The 21,925-nt window shown below is 43.9% G+C and overlaps 1 protein-coding gene across 7 annotated transcripts in view; it reads right to left on the bottom strand.

Moving 5' to 3' along the window:
- SRFBP1 (serum response factor binding protein 1) overlaps positions 1-21,925 on the bottom strand; it is a 129,112-nt gene that overhangs the window by 33,271 nt on the left and 73,916 nt on the right. For 6 of the 7 annotated variants that reach the window (XM_073344802.1, XM_073344806.1, XM_073344805.1 and 3 more), the window contains one exon: positions 3,697-3,768. The exons of the other annotated variant lie outside the window; for it this stretch is intronic. In XM_073344802.1, the coding sequence (XP_073200903.1) occupies positions 3,697-3,768 (72 nt within the window). The remainder of the gene's footprint in view (positions 1-3,696; positions 3,769-21,925) is intronic. 7 annotated transcript variants of the gene reach the window in all.

Raw genomic sequence — 21,925 nt, 5'->3', positions numbered from 1 at the left:
TGGGGTGCAGGAAGTAGTGCGGGCTCTGGGAGGGAGTTTGGGTGAATGTTCTAGGCTGGGGAAGGGGATTGGGGTGCAGGAGGGGACCAGGGGGTCAGCGCTTACCTCTGGCAGCTCCTGAAAGCCACTGGTACACCCCTCTGGCAGTGGCTCCTAGGTGGGGGCCCAGGGGGTCTCTGCATGCTGCTGCCCACAGGCTCTGTCCCTGCAGCTCCCATTGGCCACAGTTCCCAGTCAATGGGAGCTGCAGAGTCAGTGTTGGGGGGCGGGACAGTGTGGAGACCGCCTCTCCCCCCCCCTCCAGGGGCCATAGGGCTGTTCCAGCCACTTCCTGGAGCATCGTGGAGTGAGGACGGGCAGGAAGCCTGCCTTAACTTCTCTGCACTGCCAGAGGTGGCCCCCAGGCCCTTTTAAATTGCCTGGGCCCCTGGGCAATTGTCCCCTTTGCCCCCCACACTGTCAGTGGGCCTGCTTCTGGGGCTGAAGAACCTTCAGCTGCATCAGACTCCTCTACACCCTGCATGCAGTACAGTATGCTCAGGGATGTCAAGCCCATTCAGAGGAGATGACTGAATTCCATGTTAGCCTCAGATATAAATTCCAGACTTCATACTCCACATGATCCTCAGTGGAAAGTACACTGATGTCAGAGATCAAAAGAAAATGTAATATAAAATTACATAAAAATAAATATATAAAACAAAATTTTACCTATTTATTATTGATTCAGTACCTTCTTGTAACATTCAGTATCACTCAATGGCAAAATATTCTCCCCTTTAGGACTCTGTCATTCCTGCCCTTTGTTTCTCTTCCTTCTCCATTTTTCTCCCATTATTTTGGCTGTGCATCCGCCCTCTGAATTTCCTTCCCAACAGAACAAACTATTACTACTCATATACTTTGGATTTGCTAGAAACATCAACAACGGAATAGTTAATGTTGATAATTTATTATTATCAGGCTTTCGAGGTGATACACCAATGAGATTAATAGGGGACAGGGAGTTCACCAGCCAGTCACTATTTCAGACTGTCTGCAGACACCATGACATCAGTTATACCCTGTTCACATTTGGACGTTTCCCTCTGCAGCGAAATGGGATGGAAATTTACTTTATAAAAAATGAAAATGTACATTGTCCACGAATAGGTCATGTGGGTCACAAATATATTAGGCAGGCCATGACACCCTGATATAGATGTTATATAGGCCAATGATGTGGTTGCCTACTATTGATGGGGATTAGCCTCACCAGCCTTAACAAGCCATTCCTGCTAAATTGCTTTTTAAAATACACAGAATCATAGAATCATAGAATATCAGGGTTGGAAGGGACCTCAGTAGGTCATCTAGTCCAACCCCCTGCTCAAAAGCAGGACCCATCCCCAATTAAATCATCCCAGCCAGGGCTTTGTCAAGCCTGACCTTAAAAACTTCTAAGGAAGGAGATACCACCACCTCCCTAGGTAACGCATTCCAGTGTTTCACCACCCTCCTAGTGAAAAAGTTTTTCCTAATATCCAACCTAAACCTCCCCCACTGCAACTTGAGACCATTACTCCTTGTCCTGTCCTCTTCCACCACTGAGAATAGTCTAGAACCATCCTCTCTGGAACCACCTCGCAGGTAGTTGAAAGCAGCTATCAAATCCCCCCTCATTCTTCTCTTCCGCAGACTAAATAATCCCAGTTCCCTCAGCCTCTCCTCATAAGTCATGTGTTCTAGACCCCTAATCATTTTTGTTGCCCTTCGCTGGACTCTCTCCAATTTATCCACATCCTTCTTGTAGTGTGGGGCCCAAAACTGGACACAGTACTCCAGATGAGGCCTCACCAATGTCGAATAGAGGGGGACGATCACGTCCCTCGATCTGCTCGCTATGCCCCTACTTATACATCCCAAAATGCCATTGGCCTTCTTGGCAACAAGGGCACACTGCTGACTCATATCCAGCTTCTCGTCCACTGTCACCCCTAGGTCCTTTTCCGCAGAACTGCTGCCTAGCCATTCGGTCCCTAGTCTGTAGCTGTGCATTGGGTTCTTCCGTCCTAAGTGCAGGGTCCTGCACTTATCCTTACTGAACCTCATCAGATTTCTTTTGGCCCAATCCTCCAATTTGTCTAGGTCCCTCTGTATCCTATCCCTGCCCTCCAGCGTATCTACCACTCCTCCCAGTTTAGTATCATCCGCAAATTTGCTGAGAGTGCAATCCACACCATCCTCCAGATCATTTATGAAGATATTGAACAAAACCAGCCCCAGGACCGACCCCTGGGGCACTCCACTTGACACCGGCTGCCAACTAGACATGGAGCCATTGATCACTACCCGCTGAGCCCGACAATCTAGCCAACTTTCTACCCACCTTATAGTGCATTCATCCAGCCCATACTTCTTTAACTTGCTGACAAGAATACTGTGGGAGACGGTGTCAAAAGCTTTGCTAAAGTCAAGAAACAATACATCCACTGCTTTCCCTTCATCCACAGAACCAGTAATCTCATCATAGAAGGCGATTAGATTAGTCAGGCATGACCTTCCCTTGGTGAATCCATGCTGACTGTTCCTGATCACTTTCCTCTCATGTAAGTGTTTCAGGATTGATTCTTTGAGGACCTGCTCCATGATTTTTCCGGGGACTGAAGTGAGGCTCACTGGCCTGTAGTTCCCAGGATCCTCCTTCTTCCCTTTTTTAAAGATTGGCACTACATTAGCCTTTTTCCAGTCATCCGGGACTTCCCCCGTTCGCCACGAGTTTTCAAAGATAATGGCCAATGGCTCTGCAATCACAGCTGCCAGTTCCTTTAGCACTCTCGGATGCAACTCGTCCGGCCCCATGGACTTGTGCACATCCAGCTTTTCTAAATAGTCCCTAACCACCTCTTTCTCCACAGAGGGCTGGCTATCTATTCCCCATGTTGTGATGCCCAGCACAGCAGTCTGGGAGCTGACCTTGTTCGTGAAGACAGAGGCAAAAAAAGCATTGAGTACATTAGCTTTTTCCAAATCCTGTCACTAGGTTGCCTCCCTCATTCATTAAGGGGCCCACACTTTCCTTGGCTTTCTTCTTGTTGCCAATATACCTGAAGAAACCCTTCTTGTTACTCTTAACATCTCTCGCTAGCTGCAGCTCCAGGTGCGATTTGGCCCTCCTAATTTCATTCCTACATGCCCGAGCAATATTTTTATACTCTTCCCTGGTCATATGTCCAACCTTCCACTTCTTGTAAGCTTCTTTTTTATGCTTAAGATCCGCTAGAATTTCACTGTTAAGCCAAGCTGGTCGCCTGCCATATTTACTATTCTTTCGACACATCGGGATGGTTTGTCCCTGTAACCTCAACAGCGATTCCTTGAAATACAGCCAGCTCTCCTGGACTCCTTTCCCCTTCATGTTAGTCCCCCAGGGGATCCTACCCATCTGTTCCCTGAGGGAGTCGAAGTCTGCTTTCCTGAAGTCCAGGGTCCGTATCCTGCTGCTTACCTTTCTTCCCTGTGTCAGGATCCTGAACTCAACCAACTCATGGTCACTGCCTCCCAGATTCCCATCCACTTTTGCTTCCTCTACTAATTCTTCATACACACATAATTCTACATACATACACACACGTCCTAGTGGATTGGTATTTGCAAATGCATACACATACCCACACTTGCACATGTCCTAATGATTATAAGATAAAAAAGTCATACCTTTTTGCAGACTTGCTCAAAATTAATCTCTCCTCCAAGAGCAAGTTTGGTTACTTGATCCGGATTTATTTCCTGTGGAAGAAAAATGTTTACTCTTCTTAGACATGTGTAATAACAGTACTTTATAATAATGTTTATGAAGGTAAATCTTGGAAAGGTTTAGTAAACTTGGATTACTCCTACTAATTTAAAGGAGAATAGGATCAGTTCTTCAAAGATGGCATAGACACCAATATTTATGAACACTTACAGGTAAAATTTTACTGAATTTACTTGCAAAATGTTGCCGTACGTATTTAAAACCAGATTTTTCCTAATCTATTTATCTCATAACCATCACAACAGTACCTGGTTATACTAAAGCCAGTGGGAGTTTTGAGTGAGTACAGTCTGCAGGATCAGATCTTATTTTTAGAAACACAATTGCCTGAATTTGTCACTTAAAATAGACTATGGGAGGTTTAGAAATGCCCATTTACCAGAAACTCTGAATTCTTTCCTGCGTAAATATATAGATTTGATTACAGCCCTGTAATTGAGGTTGAAAGGGAAAAATTACTTACCTGTAATTCCACTTCTCTGAAGCTATCATCTATGAAGGATTCTTAAGCCAGAAGGGAGAACCCTACACAGCAGGCATCTTTAGAGAAGTATATTTTAAACTAACTGTGACCACAATTAGGACGGATGCATGTATTAAAAAGAATATTAAAATCCTTATTAATCTTAGCAACTGTACATATTCAATACCTATTTTAGAGTTTATATTGGCTTGTTTTTTTTGTTTTTTTTTATGGGTATTGAAGAAAATAAATTATAGTATAGATTGTTTGCCATATGTCCATTTTAAAACAGTTCATATTACTAGATTACATGAGGACCAAGTGACTTCCTACATATCTATAGTTTTAAAAATTATAATGCAAATCATTCATAAAACTGGTAAAGGAAGAAATTGCCAGTTAGGCTTTGGGCTACCTATCACCAGGCCCTGCTTTGTTACTGGTGATGCTAATGTTTGAGGAAAATAATTCATAAAATAGATATTCAAATAGGCAGAAAGCTGGGAAGCAACTTAAACATGACAAAGAAGAGTAAACTAGTCCTGTGTTTGCAGTGTGATATGGCAGCAAGGAGATCAATGCAACTTTGGGCTGTATATGCAGGCATTGTGATGCAGAGCAGGGAGATAGACCCTTGTTTCTGTGCTGTAACACTGTGTTCAAATATGGATACCTCAGAAGAATTCTAGGGAATGAGTTCATAACAACCAGAGTAATTAGTGGTCTAGACCAGTTGATTTACACGCAAAGATTAAGTGCTATATATGCACACCTAGTCTATAAATAGCTGAAAAATGTGAACATTAAGGAGAGAGGGTCCTCATTTCCCCCTGCTTACCTTCCAATGAGCATTCCAGTCCTTCTGTTTTACACTCTTAGTCACTTTTCCCTACTTTCAGTTATGTACGTTTTATCATGCTGCTCCCCACAATTAGTCTGCCTGTCCTCATCTGCTAGCCATTCTCATGCTACTTCCTGAAATCCCTCCTTAAACTCACCTTTCTAGGCAGTTCCTCCTTTATCATTAATAATCCACACACATTTTCTTCTCTCACAATGTTGTCCTGTGTCCATCTTATTTAGCTTGTTAGCTCTTCTAAGCATAGAATGTGTTTTATCTAAGTCATTAAGTGTTGTGTAAAACGTGTGCTTTTCAATAATTAATGAGTGTAAGCTGCAGCATAGTAAAGTATAACCAAGAGTAATGGGATGAAATTAAGAAAGGGAAAATACATTTGATATGAAAGTTAGGAAAAACCTTGACAGTGAGATCTATTAACTTCTAAAATCATCGCCCAGAGGCCCTGGAAGAAGCTCAATCACAAGTCGACACATTTAAAACCAAATTGAAAACACACTAGTAAATGTACAATAGGAAACAATCTTGCATTGGCAGGTAGACAGACAGGATGATCTAACAGGTATTTTCACCCCTAGAATCTATGATTCGGTTTTACATGACTTTTCAAATACTACACAGATGGGAAAACTAGGACAGAGTGGTTAAGACAAAGTGGTTAAGTGATGTGCCCACGGTAAGTCACTGGGCTAAGAATTAGGAGGTTTGACTCCGCGCACAGTCCACTAGACAATGCTTTTCTCCTATGCAAAATTAGGGAAGCAATTTAGAAAAAAACCAGGTATTTTAAGTGGGGATTTTTGCTTATTTTTGGAACTGCAATACACTAAATGGAGTACAAAGCTACAATGTACATTGCAAAGGGAATCTATACAAGCAATTAATGGTATAATCCTTATAACTATGGTAAAACTATCACAATTGCAAATCAATTTAAAATGAGCTATCATAGAAGTCTAGGAAAGAACAACATAAATTCCAGAGGAAGGAGCAGTCTTCCCCCTCCTCTCATATACATAGAGGTGGGTGGAAAGGACAGCAGAAGCCAACAAAAATTGTGGCAGCAGAGGTGTTGCAGGCCTCTGCCCTTACTCCAAGGGAGCCAGTGGAGAAGGTGGTGTCCACTCACCCCATATTTCTGCGGGGGCCAGTAGAGACTAGAGTCACATGAGCCCATGCACCTCTTTTCCACAAACATCCACTCCCTAACCCTCCGTGGGACGCCAGATGGTATGGAACAGCAGAAACTACAAAAGACCATTTTAAGCTAATTGTACTAAAACATGTCGGAAGAAGTCTCAAGGGAACCCCACTTGGTTCTCTATGAACTTAGTTTGACTCTAGTCTCATCACTCAGGCTCCTTTATTCGGAATACAGCAAAGCTACACTGAGTTGATCAGACTTAAGGGTAGAGGGTGGGCATAGGGCATATCAACATCCAAAATTACACAGCAAATCTCTGCCTTTATATACATTAAAACATTACAATGCATTTACTATACAATCCCTATGCAGCATGCACTGTCTATGAACAACTTATCCCTGACCTTATCTTACGTTCCAGGACTATCTTATTTACTGTTTTATGGTCCATTGTAAATGGTTTCCTGGGTATTTCCCCTTATTTTAGCTAGTACAGACATTCTGTTCCTAGCTTGCTGATTCATTCACTTCCCTAATCCAGTCTCCCAAGAAATTGGACATGGGTGAGGCCTCATTACTCATGTCAAGTCAGGCCTACAATGTAAGACCGTTACCTTTTCTGTAACTGGTGTTCTTCGAGTGTGTTGCTCATGTCTATTCCACAGTAGGTGTGCATGCTCGCCATGTGCACTGGTGCCGGAAGTTTTTCCCCTAGCAGTACCCGTAGGGGGGAGAGTCCCGCCCCCCAACTCCTGGAGTGGCACCTGCCTGGCGCGTTATAAGGGGAGCTGCGCGCTCCCCCACCCTCAGTTCCTTCTTGCCAGACAACTCCGACAGAGGGGAAGGAGGGTGGGATGTGGAAAAGACATGAGCAACACATCTCGAAGATCATCAGTTACGGAAAAGGTAACTGTCTTTTCTTTGAGTGATTGCTCATGTGTATTCCACAATAGCTGATTCCAAGCTATATCTGTTGGAGGTGGGTAGGAGTTCACAAGTTCCCAGGATGGAGGGCAGCCCTGCCAAACCGGGCGTCATCCCTGGTTTGGGGGTCGATCGCATAGTGCAAGGTGAAGATGTGAACCGAAGACTTCATGGCGGCCCTACAAATGTCCTGGATAGGGACGTGGGCCACAAAGGCAGCCAACGAGGCCTGCGCCCAAGTCGGGTGTGCCCTCACAATAGGTGGCGGGGGGGGACACCCGCCAGCTCATAACAGGAACGGATGCATGAAGTGATCCGATTGCAAAGCTGCTCAGTGGAAATCGGTCAGCCCTTCGCACGCTCAGCAGAGGCGACGAACAGTTGCGAGGACTTTCTGAACGACTTGGTCCGCTCGAGGTAGAAAGCCAGAGCCCGCCACAAATCGAGTGTGTGGAGACGGCGCTCCTCACTAGACATGTAAGGCTTGGAGCAGAGAACCGGTAGAAAAATGTCCTGACCCATGTGGTAGATAGAGACCACCTACGGGAGGAATGCGGGGTGTGGGTGGAGCTGGACCTTGTCTTTACGAAAGACCGTGTACGGCGGCTCGGAGCTCCGAGACTTGCCTGGCCAACGTGATTGCAACCAGGAAGGCTACCTTCCATGAGAGGTGAGACCAGGAGCATGTGGCCAGTAGTTAAAAAGGGGGCTCTGTGAGACCAGCCAACACCAGGTTCAGGTCCCACTGTGGGACCGAGGGTCTAGAATATGGAAAAAGATAGTCCAAAACCTTAAGGAACCGGCCAGTCATTGCATGGGAAAATACCATGTGCCCTTGCACTAGCGGATGGAAGGCCGATATGGCTGCCAGGTGCACCTTGACTGACGAGGGCGCCAGACCCTGGGCCCTCAGGTGGAGGAGGTAATCAAGGATAAACTGGATTGGGGCAAGCACCGGGGAGACATCCTGGTCCGCCGCCTACCTTGAAAACTGGGACCACTTCACCAAATAAGCGGGGCAAGTGGAGGGCTGTCTACTTTCGAGGACGACGCGCTGAACCTGCTCTGAGCACATCCTTTCCTTTCCACCTAACCAATGAGCAGCCACGTCGCGAGGTAAAGAGCCGCCAGGCTGGGATGGAGGAGGCAGCCCAGGTCCTGAGAGAGCAGGTCCGGGCGGAGCAGCAAAGGCCATGGCAGAGCTACCGCCAGGCCTGTGCGGGTCCCGTACCAATGCTGCCTGGGCCACACTGGGGCAATCAGGAGGACTTGGGCCTTGTCCGTCTTTATCTTCTCCAGGACCCTGCTGATTAGAGGGAACAGGGGAAAGGTGTAGAGAAGCCAACCTGACCAGGACAGGAGAAAGGCATCAGAGATAGTGCACCTCCCCAGGCCCCCCAGGAGAACCAGGGGCATCGCCAGTGCTGCCAAGTTGCGAACAGGTCCACCTGGGGAGTTCCCCGCCTTCAGAAGAGCTGGTGGGCCACTTCTGGGTGGAGGGACCACTTGTGTTGCGAGGAAAAGTCCCTGCTCAAGTCCCTGCCCTCTCATTCCGGGCACCCGGTAGGTGGAAGGCCTTCAGGTGGATGTCATAGGCTATAAAGAAGTCCCACAGCCTGAGCGCTTTGCAGCAGAGGATTGGGCGCCACCTTGCCTGTTGATATAGAACACTGAGACCATGTTGTCCGTGAGTACCCCGCCCTCCAGGTGCGAGCGGAAGGCCAGACATGCCAGCCGCACCGCCCTGAGCTCCTTGACGTTTATATGTAAGGTCAGATCTTGAGTTGATCATGGGCCTTGGGTCTGAAAGTTCCTCACATGGGCCCCCCAACCCAGGTCCGACACCAGCTCCAACGACGGGGCCCTGTCCCTGAACGGGACCCCTTGGAGCATGTTGTTTGGGGTGGACCACCACCGTAGGGAGGTGATCACAGAGTGTGGCACGGTGAGGACCTTGTCCATCCTGTCCGTGGCCCAGGAGAACTTAGAGGCCAACCAGAGCTGGAGGGGCCTCATCCTGAGTCTCGTAACGGACCACGTACATGCATGCTGACATGTGACCCAAGAGTTGTAGGCAAACCCTGACTGTTGTCACGGGGAACCTTGTGACCAAGTTGATTAGACCTTTCAGGGTCTCAAATCTGTCTGGCGAGAGAAAGGCCCTGGCCAACATTGCGTCCAGGAGCGCCCCAATAAACTCTATGCGTTGGACTGGGACTAACGTGGACTTGGTGTGGTTTACCAACAGGCCCAAGGCGGTGCATGTGGACAGGAGGAGCGCCACATGATCCCTCACCTGCAACTGGGAGGTGCCCTTGACAAGCCAATCATCCAGATAGGGAAATACCTGGACCCCCCGCCGTCTGAGGTAGGCCGCTACCACCAACATGCATTTTGTCAACACCCTGGGAGCAGTGGACAGACCATACGGAAGGACCACGAATTGGTAATGATTCTGCCCCACCATGAAATGGAGGAAGCACCTGTGCCCCTCGAATATGTGGATGTGGAAGTACGCATCCTGTAGATTGAGGTCAGGGTACCAGTCCCAAGGATCCAGGGAGGGGGATGATGGAGGCCAGAGAGACCATGCGGAACTTGAGCTTCACCATGTACTGGTTCAGAAGTTGGAGGTCCAGGATGGGCCTGAGCCCCCCTTTAGCCTTCGGGATAAGGAAATAATGGGAGTAATACCCCTTGCCCATGAACGCCTCGGGGATGGCCTCTATCGCTTCTAGACCTAGGAGCTGCCCCATCTCCTGCTCGAGCAGAGCTTTGTGCGAAGGGTCCCCCAAGGAAGATGGGGGCGGGGGGTGGTTGGGCAGAGAGGAAGTAAATTGGAGGGTGTAACCCTGGGAGATGGTGTTGAGGACCCATCTGTCCAAGGTTAGCCACAACCATTCTGGGAGGAAAACACACAACCGGTTGGAGAAGGGAAGCTTTGTTGGGGGTGGATCCCTGATGAGGACTGGTGGGGTGTCCCCAAGCGTCCCGTCAAAAATGCCTTTTCCCCACCTGCTTGCCCTTGGAGGACCCAGGCTGGGGAGCAGGCTGAGACTGCCTCTGAGGTCATCTCTTATAGTCCCGCTGCTTCTTATGGGCAGCCTCGCACTTCGGGAGGGCGGCCTGGGTGGGAGTCTGCTGCAGCTTGAACTTAGGTTTTGCCGGAGCTGAGATATAGAGGCCCAGAGTCTGGAGGGTCGTGCGGGAGTCCTTCATGCCATGCAGCCTTGTATCTGTTTCCTCTGCAAACAGAGCTTTCCCATGAAATGGGAGATCCTGCATGGAAGACTGCGCCTCTCTGGGCAGCCCAGAGAGCAGGAGCCATGACGCCTGTCTCATGGACACCGCGGAGGCCACTGATCATGCGGGCTGTGTCCGCAGCATCCAAGGGGATGCCCCAGCGGCTGCTGCCCCTTCCTCCACTAGTGCCTTGAACTCCTTCCTGTCACGCTCCTGGAGGGAGTCCTCAAACTTGGGCAGGGAGCCGCACAGATTGAATTCGTACCAGCCCAGGAGAGCCTGATGGTTTGCCACTTGTTACGGGAAGCTCGAAGATTCATAAACTTTCCTTCTGAAAGAGTCTAGTCTTGGAGAGTCTTTGTTCTTTGGGGTCGGGGCTGGCTGACCCTGCCGTTCCCTGTGGTTGACCGAATCGACCACCAGGGAGTTGGGCGCCGGATGGGTATACAAGTACTCATGCCCCTTAGCGGTTACAAAGTACTTGTGTTCTGCCTTTTTAGAGATGGGGGCCAGGGAGGCCGGTGTTTGCCACAGGGCATTTGAAATCTTAGCCACCCCTTCATGGAGAGGCAAGGCCACCCTACCCAGTACCAATGGAGACAACATGTTCAACAGAGAGTCTGAGGGCTCCATCATCTCCTCTGCCTGGAAGTGGAGGCTTGCTGCCACCCTGGAACTAAAAATAGCAGTCCAGATGTTCCCACTCAGGTCAAAGCCGGGGCTCTGAAGCCTGGAAAAGGGGTGTGTTTCAGAGTCCTGGCTTCAACCCAAGTGGGAACATCTACACTGCTATTTTTAGTTCCATAGCATGAGCCCGAGTCAGTTGACCTGGGTTCTGAGACTTGCTGACATGCGGTTGGGGGTGGGAAGAGGAGTACAGACATCTTTAGACAAGTAAAGCGGAATAGTTTACATTTGGAATTTCATTCAGCCTAGACCATGAAAAATTTACCACTTAGTTTAACTTCAATTTTCTTATCAGTTTCATTTTTCTGGTTCAGTAACATTCCATTAGTGTTCTAAAATCATGTTGTAGAAGCTTTTCAAAAGGAGGCTTTTCAAAAGCCATCTGTTGTGGATAGGTTTTTAGACACAACAAATCCTGCATCTTGGTAGAGGGTTACACTAGATGACCCTTGCAGTTCCTTCTAACTCTATGGTTACTATGATGTCATTTGGGTTCATGGGTGGATGTCATTTACAACAATTCAGAAAAGTGTTTAAAATTTTAAAAACACCACTGCACTGAAATTTAATACAAGGAAACATTTCTATTCATATTAAGGTTTATATTCAAACTTAAAGTTTTGTAAAACCATACTTTCAATTTAAATTGATAACAGTCTTATCATAACATTGGTTTCCCTGACAGAAATACTTAGTAAAGCCTATTCCAAAACTCAAAAGAGTTCTTTCCCCACCCTATATATTTTCCATGCACTAGCAATAGTTTTAGCAGGTACAGAATTGTCTGCTAATTCCCCAGCAAATACTACAAAGTGTCACTTCCTAGTCTGAACCTTTTAGAGCACACTAAAAAGGCTTGTTCTTTGATACAATACACATAGCATGACATCCTACGCAATGTGGCTGTACAGATACTGGTGCCATTATCTACAAAAGTAGATTAACTCTGCTTTAAAAAAAAAACACAACTAAAGACCTAATCTTATGGGTGTAGTTCAATACAACAGACTGCAGAATTGGTATGCTGGTTTATCTGTCCACAGTAGATGCAGTCTAAAAAAAGACTAAGCATTTTCATCCCAATGGTAAAATCAAACTTTTATGAAAAACAGACCATAGTTAAGTCCGCATTTGGACTTGCTAGTTGTTTACACTGGTAATACAATATAGACCCCAGTTCAGTACCATCAAATGATAGTTCAGTGGTCTATATGAAATGAATTGCTGATCCCAGTTTAAAGTGGATAGGTACCCACCTCACAAAACTGACCAGCATAACTGCTTCAATAAAGCAATACAGTAGCTTACAATAACTGTGATTCTTCAAGATGTGTCCTCCATGTGGATACTATTCTTAGTGTGCCCGCACCCCACATGCATGAGATAGGATTATTTTGGCCAGCAGTGTCCACTGGGGCCAAGCTTGAGCCCTAGCTATCCTTGCACGCCCTTACCTAAGGGCATTAAGGGCAGACTGGGCCCCAATAGTCCCTCAGTAATTTCATCAATATGAAAAGGAGTACTTGTGGCACCTTAGAGACTAACCAATTTCTTTGAGCATAAGCTTTCGTGAGCTACAGCTCACTTCATCGGATGCATACTGTGGAAACTGCAGAAGACATTATATACACAGAGACCATGAAACAATACCTCCTCTCACCCCACTCTCCTGCTGGTAATAGCTTATCTAAAGTGATCACCCTCTTTACAATGTGTATGATAATCAAGTTGGGCCATTTCCAGCACAAATCCAGGTTTTCTCACCCTCCGCCCCCCCCCACACAAACTCACTCTCCTGCTGGTAATAGCCCATCCAAAGTCATATACATTGTAAAGAGAGTGGTCACTTTGGTAGTAGGGATGAAGGGGTGATGAAATTTCTACCAGGATCAACTGCTTCTCAATTTCTGCCTGTTGATCCTCCTAATTCTTATGGGAAAGGTGTTTTGTCCTAAAAGGAGAGCAGAAGATGGATTGTGGACACATGACTGCCTAGCCCAGGGTGCCCAGTAGCACCATGACCCATAGCATATATTTATTACTGGACTGATGGACAGAAGATACAAGGGGGCCTATTCTTTGTGAGATCCAAGCTCCCAGTGTGATGCCCATGGAGGGAAAGGGGGATGAACACAAGAGGAGTCTCTACCATGTCTTCCAGTAGAGAAGATGAAAAGGAATACACATCTTCCAGTGATGGGACTACACTTTCTGTGCTAGACCACTCCCTCATCACTTCTAATTGGGTAGGGGAAGTAGATTGTACTTCAACTGCTGTACGTGGTGCTGTGGTTTTGGTGACTGAAGACTAGTTAGCACTGTTGGCATTGTACAAGGCAACAATGGGGATTTTGGTTCAGGCCCACAGGCAGGTCACTTGGTGCCATGTAGGGGCCAAAACGTCCTGTACTGTTGGGTAGCGAAAAAGCTGGTGCCAGAGTAAGTGCCGTAAAGGGGCACACAGTAGATCTAGTCAATACTGCATACACTCTTTTCATAACTGACACCAAAGGGCCAGAGAGTCGCATTTTAGGCCACTGGCTGATCTTCAGCTGTGGAGCTTGAGACAAATCTTACATACTGAACTATGTCTCAGTTACAAGGGTCTTGAACAGGGAGACCTATATCTCATCTTATCTCTAGATCTATATTTCATTTTCCTACCCCCTTCCTGAAGAAGTCAACAATGGAGTGAAGTCACTAACTGGAGTCTCAGATGTTTCAACCCTGGAGCCCAAGGTGGAATCACTGCTTACTGGGCCCCTAGCTTAGAGGGACTGGAGGGAAGACTAAGCCTTAGCTGTATCCTCCTTCTCCCTGTCCAAAAAGGCTTTCATGGAGCGTGTCATAAATATAAAGGGAAGGGTAAACCCCTTTGAAATCCCTCCTGGCCAGGGGAAAGCTCCTCTCACCTGTAAAGGGTTAAGAAGCTAAAGGTAACCTCGCTGGCACCTGACCAAAATGACCAATGAGGAGACAAGATACTTTCAAAAGCTGGGAGGAGGGAGAGAAACAAAGGGTCTGTGGGTCTGTCTATATTCTGTCTTGGCCGGGGATAGACCAGGAATGGAGTCTTAGAACTTTTAGTAAGTAATCTAGCTAGGTACGTCTTAGATTAGGATTTCTTTAAATGGCTGAGAAAAGAACTGTGCTGAATAGAATAACTATTTCTGTCTGTGTATCTTTTTTGTAACTTAAGGTTTTGCCTAGAGGGGTTCTCTATGTTTTGAATCTAATTACCCTGTAAGGTATCTACCATCCTGATTTTACAGGGGGGATTTCTTTATTTCTATTTACTTCTATTTTTATTAAAAAGTCTTATTGTAAGAAAACTGAATGCTTTTTCATTGTTCTCAGATCCAAGGGTTTGCAAATTGGTGAGGCTTTTTACCAAACCTTGTCCAGGAAGTGGGGTGCAAGGTTTTGGGAAGTATTTTGGGGGGAAAGACGTGTCCAAACAGCTCTTCCCCAGTAACCAGTATTAGTTTGGTGGTGGTAGCAGCCAATCCAAGGACAAAGGGTGGAATATTTTGTACCTTGGGGAAGTTTTGACCTAAGCTGGTAAAGATAAGCTTAGGAGGTTTTTCATGCAGGTCCCCACATCTGTACCCTAGAGTTCAGAGTGGGGGAGGAACCTTGACAGAGCGCTTCAGAAGAAATAACTTTAGAAGGCATCCCTAGTCTTTGAGTCTGCTTGGAAAGAGTAGAAAATAACCCTTGCTCTATGGATATACCCATTGCCTACACAAAACAGGCAGTTAGAACGCCTATCACTGAGTGGCACAGAAGCATCAGAGGAGCATGTCTTAAACCCTGGAAATTTAGCTTCCGTAACAGTTGCTTCAGTCCTAGTAGTAGGTTAGGGGGCTCTGAGCCTAAATATGAAAAATTAGTAAAACATAGCAACATCTTTTTTTCTGTTAAAGCCAATAGGCCAACTAACGGGCTAGTCTACACTAGAATCACCGCAGTGTTGCAGCTCTACTGATGTAGCAACACCCCTCTAGCGCTGCTAGTACAAATGCTCTATGGAGAACTTCTCCTGTCAACATAGCATTGTTCACACTGGCGCTTAGGTCGGTGTAACTTACGTAGCTCATAAGGGTGGCTTTTTCACACTCCTGAGCAATTTAAGTTATACCAAAATAAGTGCTAGTATGTAGAAGTCCTAAGAGTCATGTACTTATCTAACACCACCACTGTCTAATCACTAATTATAACTTGGTTTCAGCAAAGCAGGCACACACAACAGGGGTTCTGCCGTGCTGCCACGGGCAGCAAGAAGAACCTGAGCAACGGTTGGGTTCACTCCAATCCTTTCTGCCCTCAGATTTGTGGGGAAGGGGCAAGAACATTCAGGATGCAGGCACAACTCCAACGGCCACTGCTGGCCAAAAGATTCCTAACTTATGTGCACATGCATTAGGAGTTGGATCCATGTAGACAAAAATACTTAAGGAACTGAAAGCTGGCTTCCTTATTGGCAACCTCTGCACAGAAGCTAAGGATGAAATTGGCATAGAAAGCATATTCTCTCATTCTGAGCAGTGCTCTCTTCCAGGACAGGGTCCAAGCACTTAATCAGGAGTGTAGGGAAGCTTGTATGTCCACTGCTGTACTCATTCTATGTATAAACAGAAGACTTTAGTTTCCAGGGGTATCAAGTTAACACCTTTCACAAGCAGTAGCATTTTAAAAACATTTTGAAAATAATTTTAGTTTTGAATGTCTTATCTACAGAAATATAATTTCCCCTTTATATCTAAATATTCCCATTTTCCCACTGTAATTCAACACCTCTTTCCTTGATAAACCTTCTATATTTTTATATATTTTTTCTCTGTTTTTTATTCTCCTCATTTCTTCCATGTAACCTTTCTCCAACCCAATTTTTCTCCTGTATATCACCTGCTTGCCAATTCATTCATCCAGTTAACAAGCTGGATATTACATGAAAGTAGATTTCTTCAGTGCTCAGTGGGAAAAAAAATTAAAAAGATTAGTGACAGGTGTCAAACTTAAAGATTGGTGTCACCAAAAGTTAAACACACAGCAAATGTTGATATTAGAAAGGAAAATGAAATGTTTCCTTAATGTGTGTATTTAGCAATCTACTTATTTTAAACACAAACTTTAAAATAAGTAATATTTGAATCTGAAATGGTGGTGATATTTAGCATAACGGATAAATCCTATTATAGCTAAATACCTTTGAAGTAGGCATAACCCTTAGTTAGGAAATTAGAAGTCAAGCTTGAACATTAAAATACCAAGCAGAAATGGCATTTGAAATTTTAATTTCAGATAAGAATGGCCATACTGGGTCAGATAAAAGGTCCATCTAGCCCTGTATCCTGTCTTCCGACAGTGGCCAATGCCAGGTGCCCCAGAGGGAATGAACAGAACGCGTAATCATCAAGTGATCCATCCCCTGTCGTCCATTCCCAGCTTCTGGCAAACAGAAGCTAGGGACACCATCCCTACCCATCCTGGCTAATAGCCATTGATGGACCTAACCTCCAGTTCTTTTTTGAACCCTGTTATAATCTTGGCCTTCAGAACATCCTCTGGCAAGGCGTTCCACGGGTTGACTGTGCATTGTGTGTGGAAAAAAAATACTTTGTTTTGTTTGCTTTAAACCTGCTGACTATTCATTTCATTTGGTGACCCCTAGTTCTTGTGTTATGAGAAGTAAATAACACTTCCTTATTTACTTTCTCCGCACCAGTCATGATTTTATAGACCTCTATCATATCTCCCCTTAGCCGTGTCTTTTCCAAGCTAAAAAGTCCCAGTCTTATTAATCTCTCCTCATATGGCAGTCATTCCATACACCCCTAATCATTTTTGTTGCCTTTTTCTGAACCTTTTCCAATTCCAATATGCCTTTTTTGAGATGGGGCTACCACATCTGCACACAGTATTCAAGATGTGGGCGTACCATGGATTTATATAGAGGCAATATATTTTCTGTCTTATTTTCTATCCCTTTCTTAATGATTCCCAACATTGTTTGCTCTTTTTTTTTTTTTTGACTGCCCTGCACATTGAGTGGATGTTTCCAGAGAACTATCCACAATGACTCCAAGATCTTGAGTGGTAACAGCTAATTTAAACCCCATCATTTCATATGCATCATTGGGATGATATTTTCAGATGTGCATTACTTTGCACATCAACACTGAATTTCATTGCCATTTTGTTGCTCAGTCACCCAGTTTTGTGATATCCTTTTGTAGCTCTTTCCAATTTGCTTGGGACTTAACTATCTTGAGTAGTTTTGTATCATCTGCAAATTTTGCCACATCACTGTTTACCCCTTTTTCCAGATCATTTATGAATATGTTGAATAAGACTGGTCCCAATATAGACCCCTGGGGGGTCTCCACTATTTACCTCTCTCCATTCTGAAAACTGACCATTTATTGCTACCCATTGTTTCATGGATTGGTAAGTGGTTAAAAGATAGGAGAGGGCCTTCCCTCTTATCCCATGACAGCTTACTTTGCTTAAGAGCCTTTGGTGAGAGAACCTGCGAAAGGCTTTCTGAAAATCTTAGTACACTATATCCACTGGACCCCCCTCAAAGAATTCTAGTAGATTGGTGAGCCATGACTTCCTGTTACAAAAACCATGTTGACTCTTCCCCAGCAAATTATGTTCATCTATGTGCATGACAATTTTGTTCTTCACTGTAGTTTCAACCAGTTTGCCCAGTACTGAAATCAGGCTTACCGGCCTATAATTGCCGGGGTCACCTCTGGAGCCTTCTTTAAAAATTGGCATCACATTAGCTATCCTCCAGTCATTTGGTACAGAAGCTGATTTAAATGATAGGTTACAGTTAGTAGTTCTGCAATTTCACATTTGAGTTCCTTCAGAACTCTTGGGTGAATACCATCTGGTCCAGGTGACCTATTACAGTTTAGTTTATCAGTTTGTTCCAAAACCACCTTTAATGGCAATCTGGGGCAGTTCCTCAGATTTGTCATCTAAAAAGAATGCCTCAGGTTTGGGAATCTCCCTCACATCCTCAGCCATGAAGACTGATGCAAAGAATTCATTTAGTTTCTCTGCAATGGCCTTATCATCCTTGAGTGCTCCTTTAGCATCTCGACTGTCCAGTGGCCCCACTGGTTGTTTAGCAGGCTTCCTGCTTCTGATGTACTTAAAAAAAAATTGCTATTACTTTGAGTCTTTGGCTAGCTGTTCTTCAAATTATTTTTTGGCCTTCCTAATTATATTTATATTGATTATGATTACGTTGAATGCAGTGCAGTCTATAGTGTGTGGAGTGATTTCCAAAAACAGATGAAGACAGTCCTTGACTTGGAGAATACAATCTACATGTAGATTAGAATGTGTTTCATAAAATAGCCTCAAATTGGAAAAACTAAAACAAAAAACCTGACAGACTAGGCAACCACATAAATTAGAGATGGAGATCCTTATACCAAAGCAGGAGTGTTCAACTAAAATATATTCTCAGCTGTTTTCTCCAGCACAGCTTTAGATGGTTCAGAGGAAACGTATGTCAACACTTACCTTGGGAGACAATTACAAAGTCTAAGAGACCTCACTGGTAGGAAATTCTGCCTGATATTCAGTCAACATTTTTTTGTTTGGCTTCATTCCATTAGTCCTACTTATATTCCCATTTGCTATTTAATTGTTCTCCCCTCTTAGTGTTTACATCTTTCAAATACTTAGTTATCAACTATATTCCCCAATCATCCACGGCATATGACTTCCCTCTTAAATAAACCAACCTAGGCTTTTAATCATTTTTCTTGATCCACCCTAAAATTCCCTCTGATAAAGATAACACTTTTCTGGTATTGGGAGGAACTATGATGATGAATGACAATATTAGAACATAGATCGATGGACAGCACCTCATTGTCCAGAAAATATAAAGTATTCTAGGTGAAGTCTCACTAATGCCACACAGAGGCACGTTGCTTAGACTGTTAGGTGACAAGACTCAATGCAATTTGAAAGTATACTGAATTTTTTGCCATCACATTATATTACAGATTTGTACCTACATAGCTGTCCACTCTGGTACTTAGAAAGCAGTAATACGTAAGTATCTTTCGCCCATTATGTTTCCGTGCTTCAGATTATTTTTCCACAAATGTACTAACTGGATTTTTTTTTTTTTTTAATAGTTGTTCAGTCTCATCTTGCTATTTCCTGTCAATATGTTTAGATTCTGTAGAGGTCTTAGTAGGGAAGGACTCTTTTCAGGCCAGCTCAGAAAAGGGCACTTCAGGAAACTAACAGTTTATGGCTGAATAGTCTAAAGTCATGATTAGGTTTGAGCCCCCATTTCTGTCTCATCTGAAAAAACTGGAAATTTAGTTTAGAACAGATGTACTCTGACAGTTGCAGCGTGTTACCATTCTGAGACATGTGCCGCGCTACAAAGAGGCAGAGTGTATATTGGCAACTCATGGGGAAAAGTTCCAAGTAGGGCTGGACATATAGTTCAGTAAAAATAATCCAGCTATGGTCCACATAAAGGGTTTAATATTTTCCAATTAGAAACAAAATCTACAATAGACATCAGTTGGGTTCAATTGTTGAGCCCTGTTTCCAAGGATCTTGGTGCCAGTAACAAGTTTATTTTCCAAATGGCCTGCTGATTGCCTGATCAACAAGAGAAAAGGAGAGTGTGACATCAGTCTGGGATGGTGTATCTGAAGTAGCAGAAAAACATTTTGTCATGGCACAATTTACAAATTCAAATCCTGTGACACCTATTGTGATCCAAATCTACATGAATTTCTGCAGATGGGAATCTCATTAAGATTCTATTGTAACAAAATAAAAAACACCCAAACTATTTCTGAAAAACTATTTTACCAGATGTGAAATCAAAATCTATCTTTCAAAACAGTGCCAATCGGTTTATTCAAATAAAGTATAGTATACATTTTAACAAAGCAAATTTGAATTTGATAGCCAAGTGACTCCAAATTCTTACTTAGGTTTGGGATTCTTTTAAAGTTTTACATAAAAAGTTACAAGTGAAAAAAGGAAGCAATAATACCCTGAAAGATGAAAAAATTTACATTAAGGTAATGTTCAGTCATGTGATGTCATCCAATTCTCTACTCTCACTTTAACCAACTGCATATTACTGCAGAATTGGAGCAATGTATAAATAGGAATAGCATTTAGGGGAAAGACGGGAATAAAAATCCAGACTTCAGCAGCTCTATACTTGCCAAGCCACATATCTATTTTAGTAACAGTCCCTGCGACTCCACAGAGGGACAGTAGGTTTTAAAATAACCTGGGTTTCATCTTTGTGTGTCTTTTTTCCTCATTAGAGGAGACTACTTTCTGCCGGGAACAATTTAAGTTAGCATTGTACATTTTAATCACTGCTCTTAAAGCCCTTATAGAACTCCTGCAAATTTCTCTCTATATAAATTAACAAGCAAGAGAAACTCCCACATTGCTGAATTATATTCTTACCAGGGCAATACAAGAATTACAGTCATCATCCTTTTATTCTGTGTTTGTACAATGCCCAGCAAAATGGGGTGCTGGTCCATGACTAGGGCTCCTATGCACTACAGTAATACTACTAGTACTAATAACTCTTTAGAAATATTAACACATTCAGGCAAACTTATAAGTAACAGTCTCTGAAGTACATGGGTAGGTGTAGAAGCCAAATTGCAAAGCTGTTCTACCCATTCCTTCCCCGTCACTGCAGCCTCCACCACAGAGTTTAAGTAGTATGGAAGGTGAATTTCCTCCTTTGAATTAAAATGAAATGCAAAAACACAGGTTAATGTCACACTGTTAAACACTCAAAACTTAACATAAAAATGGAGATTTGCATAGTAATTATACATTTAATCATTATGGTTTAAAGGTCCAAAATACTTATTTCCTGCACAAGGAGCAGTTAAGGCTGAACTTTCAACCTTGATTCTGCTTTTCCCATCATTAACATTACAAGAACGCTATTTTTCAGCCCCCAGATTTTTCCTTTAAAAAAAATTAAATAGAGGGGAAAAAATGAAACAAAACTTGTAAATTAATGATCTGGAATTTAAATGGATCAAGACATGTATATACCAAAGCAAGTAACCACACTATGTTATTACTGTAACCCTTGTCCTTCCTTTGACCAACTCATTTATCCCCCCAAATCATAGCTTGTTACTCACACTGCATCATGTCTCAGACTAAACTTTTCAGGGGATGGACAGATCATATATTTTTATTTACTTTGCATAATAGTGTATTGAAATATGATGCCATTGGAGCATACTCCTGCTCTTACAAACTGCACCCCACGCAATTGAAAGTCCACTAAAATCAGACAGGGGTAAATTTTTGAGCTCTTTTCTGGAAAATCCACTGAGTAACATGGAACTCAAATTAGCTATTTTGAAGAAAGAAAGAATTAGCCAGCCCTCCTAGATTTGAAACTCTGGCTCCAGGGAGCCTGAATATTTCCAGCCTGCTGTTTAAATTGCTAAACTATTCTGTCCCATAGAATCAACAAACTTCATTGCTACATTGCGTAACTTCTCTTTCATTTCCCTTTTAAAACATCTTTGACCTCTGAAGAAAATGCTCCCATCAAACATTCTTGCCTCCAACAATTCCCCTCTGCTCTTCTCACTTTATAATCCGCTAACAATCTTCCAATACAAGACACTGTGAAAAGCTTTTTAATGTGGGATGCTGCCTCTCACACATACAGTGCTACTCTTTGTCCTCCACGTTGCAAGAACCTAATAATTCATAGGGTTTAAGGCCAGAAGGGATCATTAGATCATC

Source organism: Lepidochelys kempii, chromosome 5, assembly GCF_965140265.1.
Source record: "Lepidochelys kempii isolate rLepKem1 chromosome 5, rLepKem1.hap2, whole genome shotgun sequence".
In the NCBI taxonomy this organism is placed as follows: domain Eukaryota; kingdom Metazoa; phylum Chordata; order Testudines; family Cheloniidae; genus Lepidochelys; species Lepidochelys kempii.
This window is presented reverse-complemented; position numbering and strand designations above follow the sequence as displayed.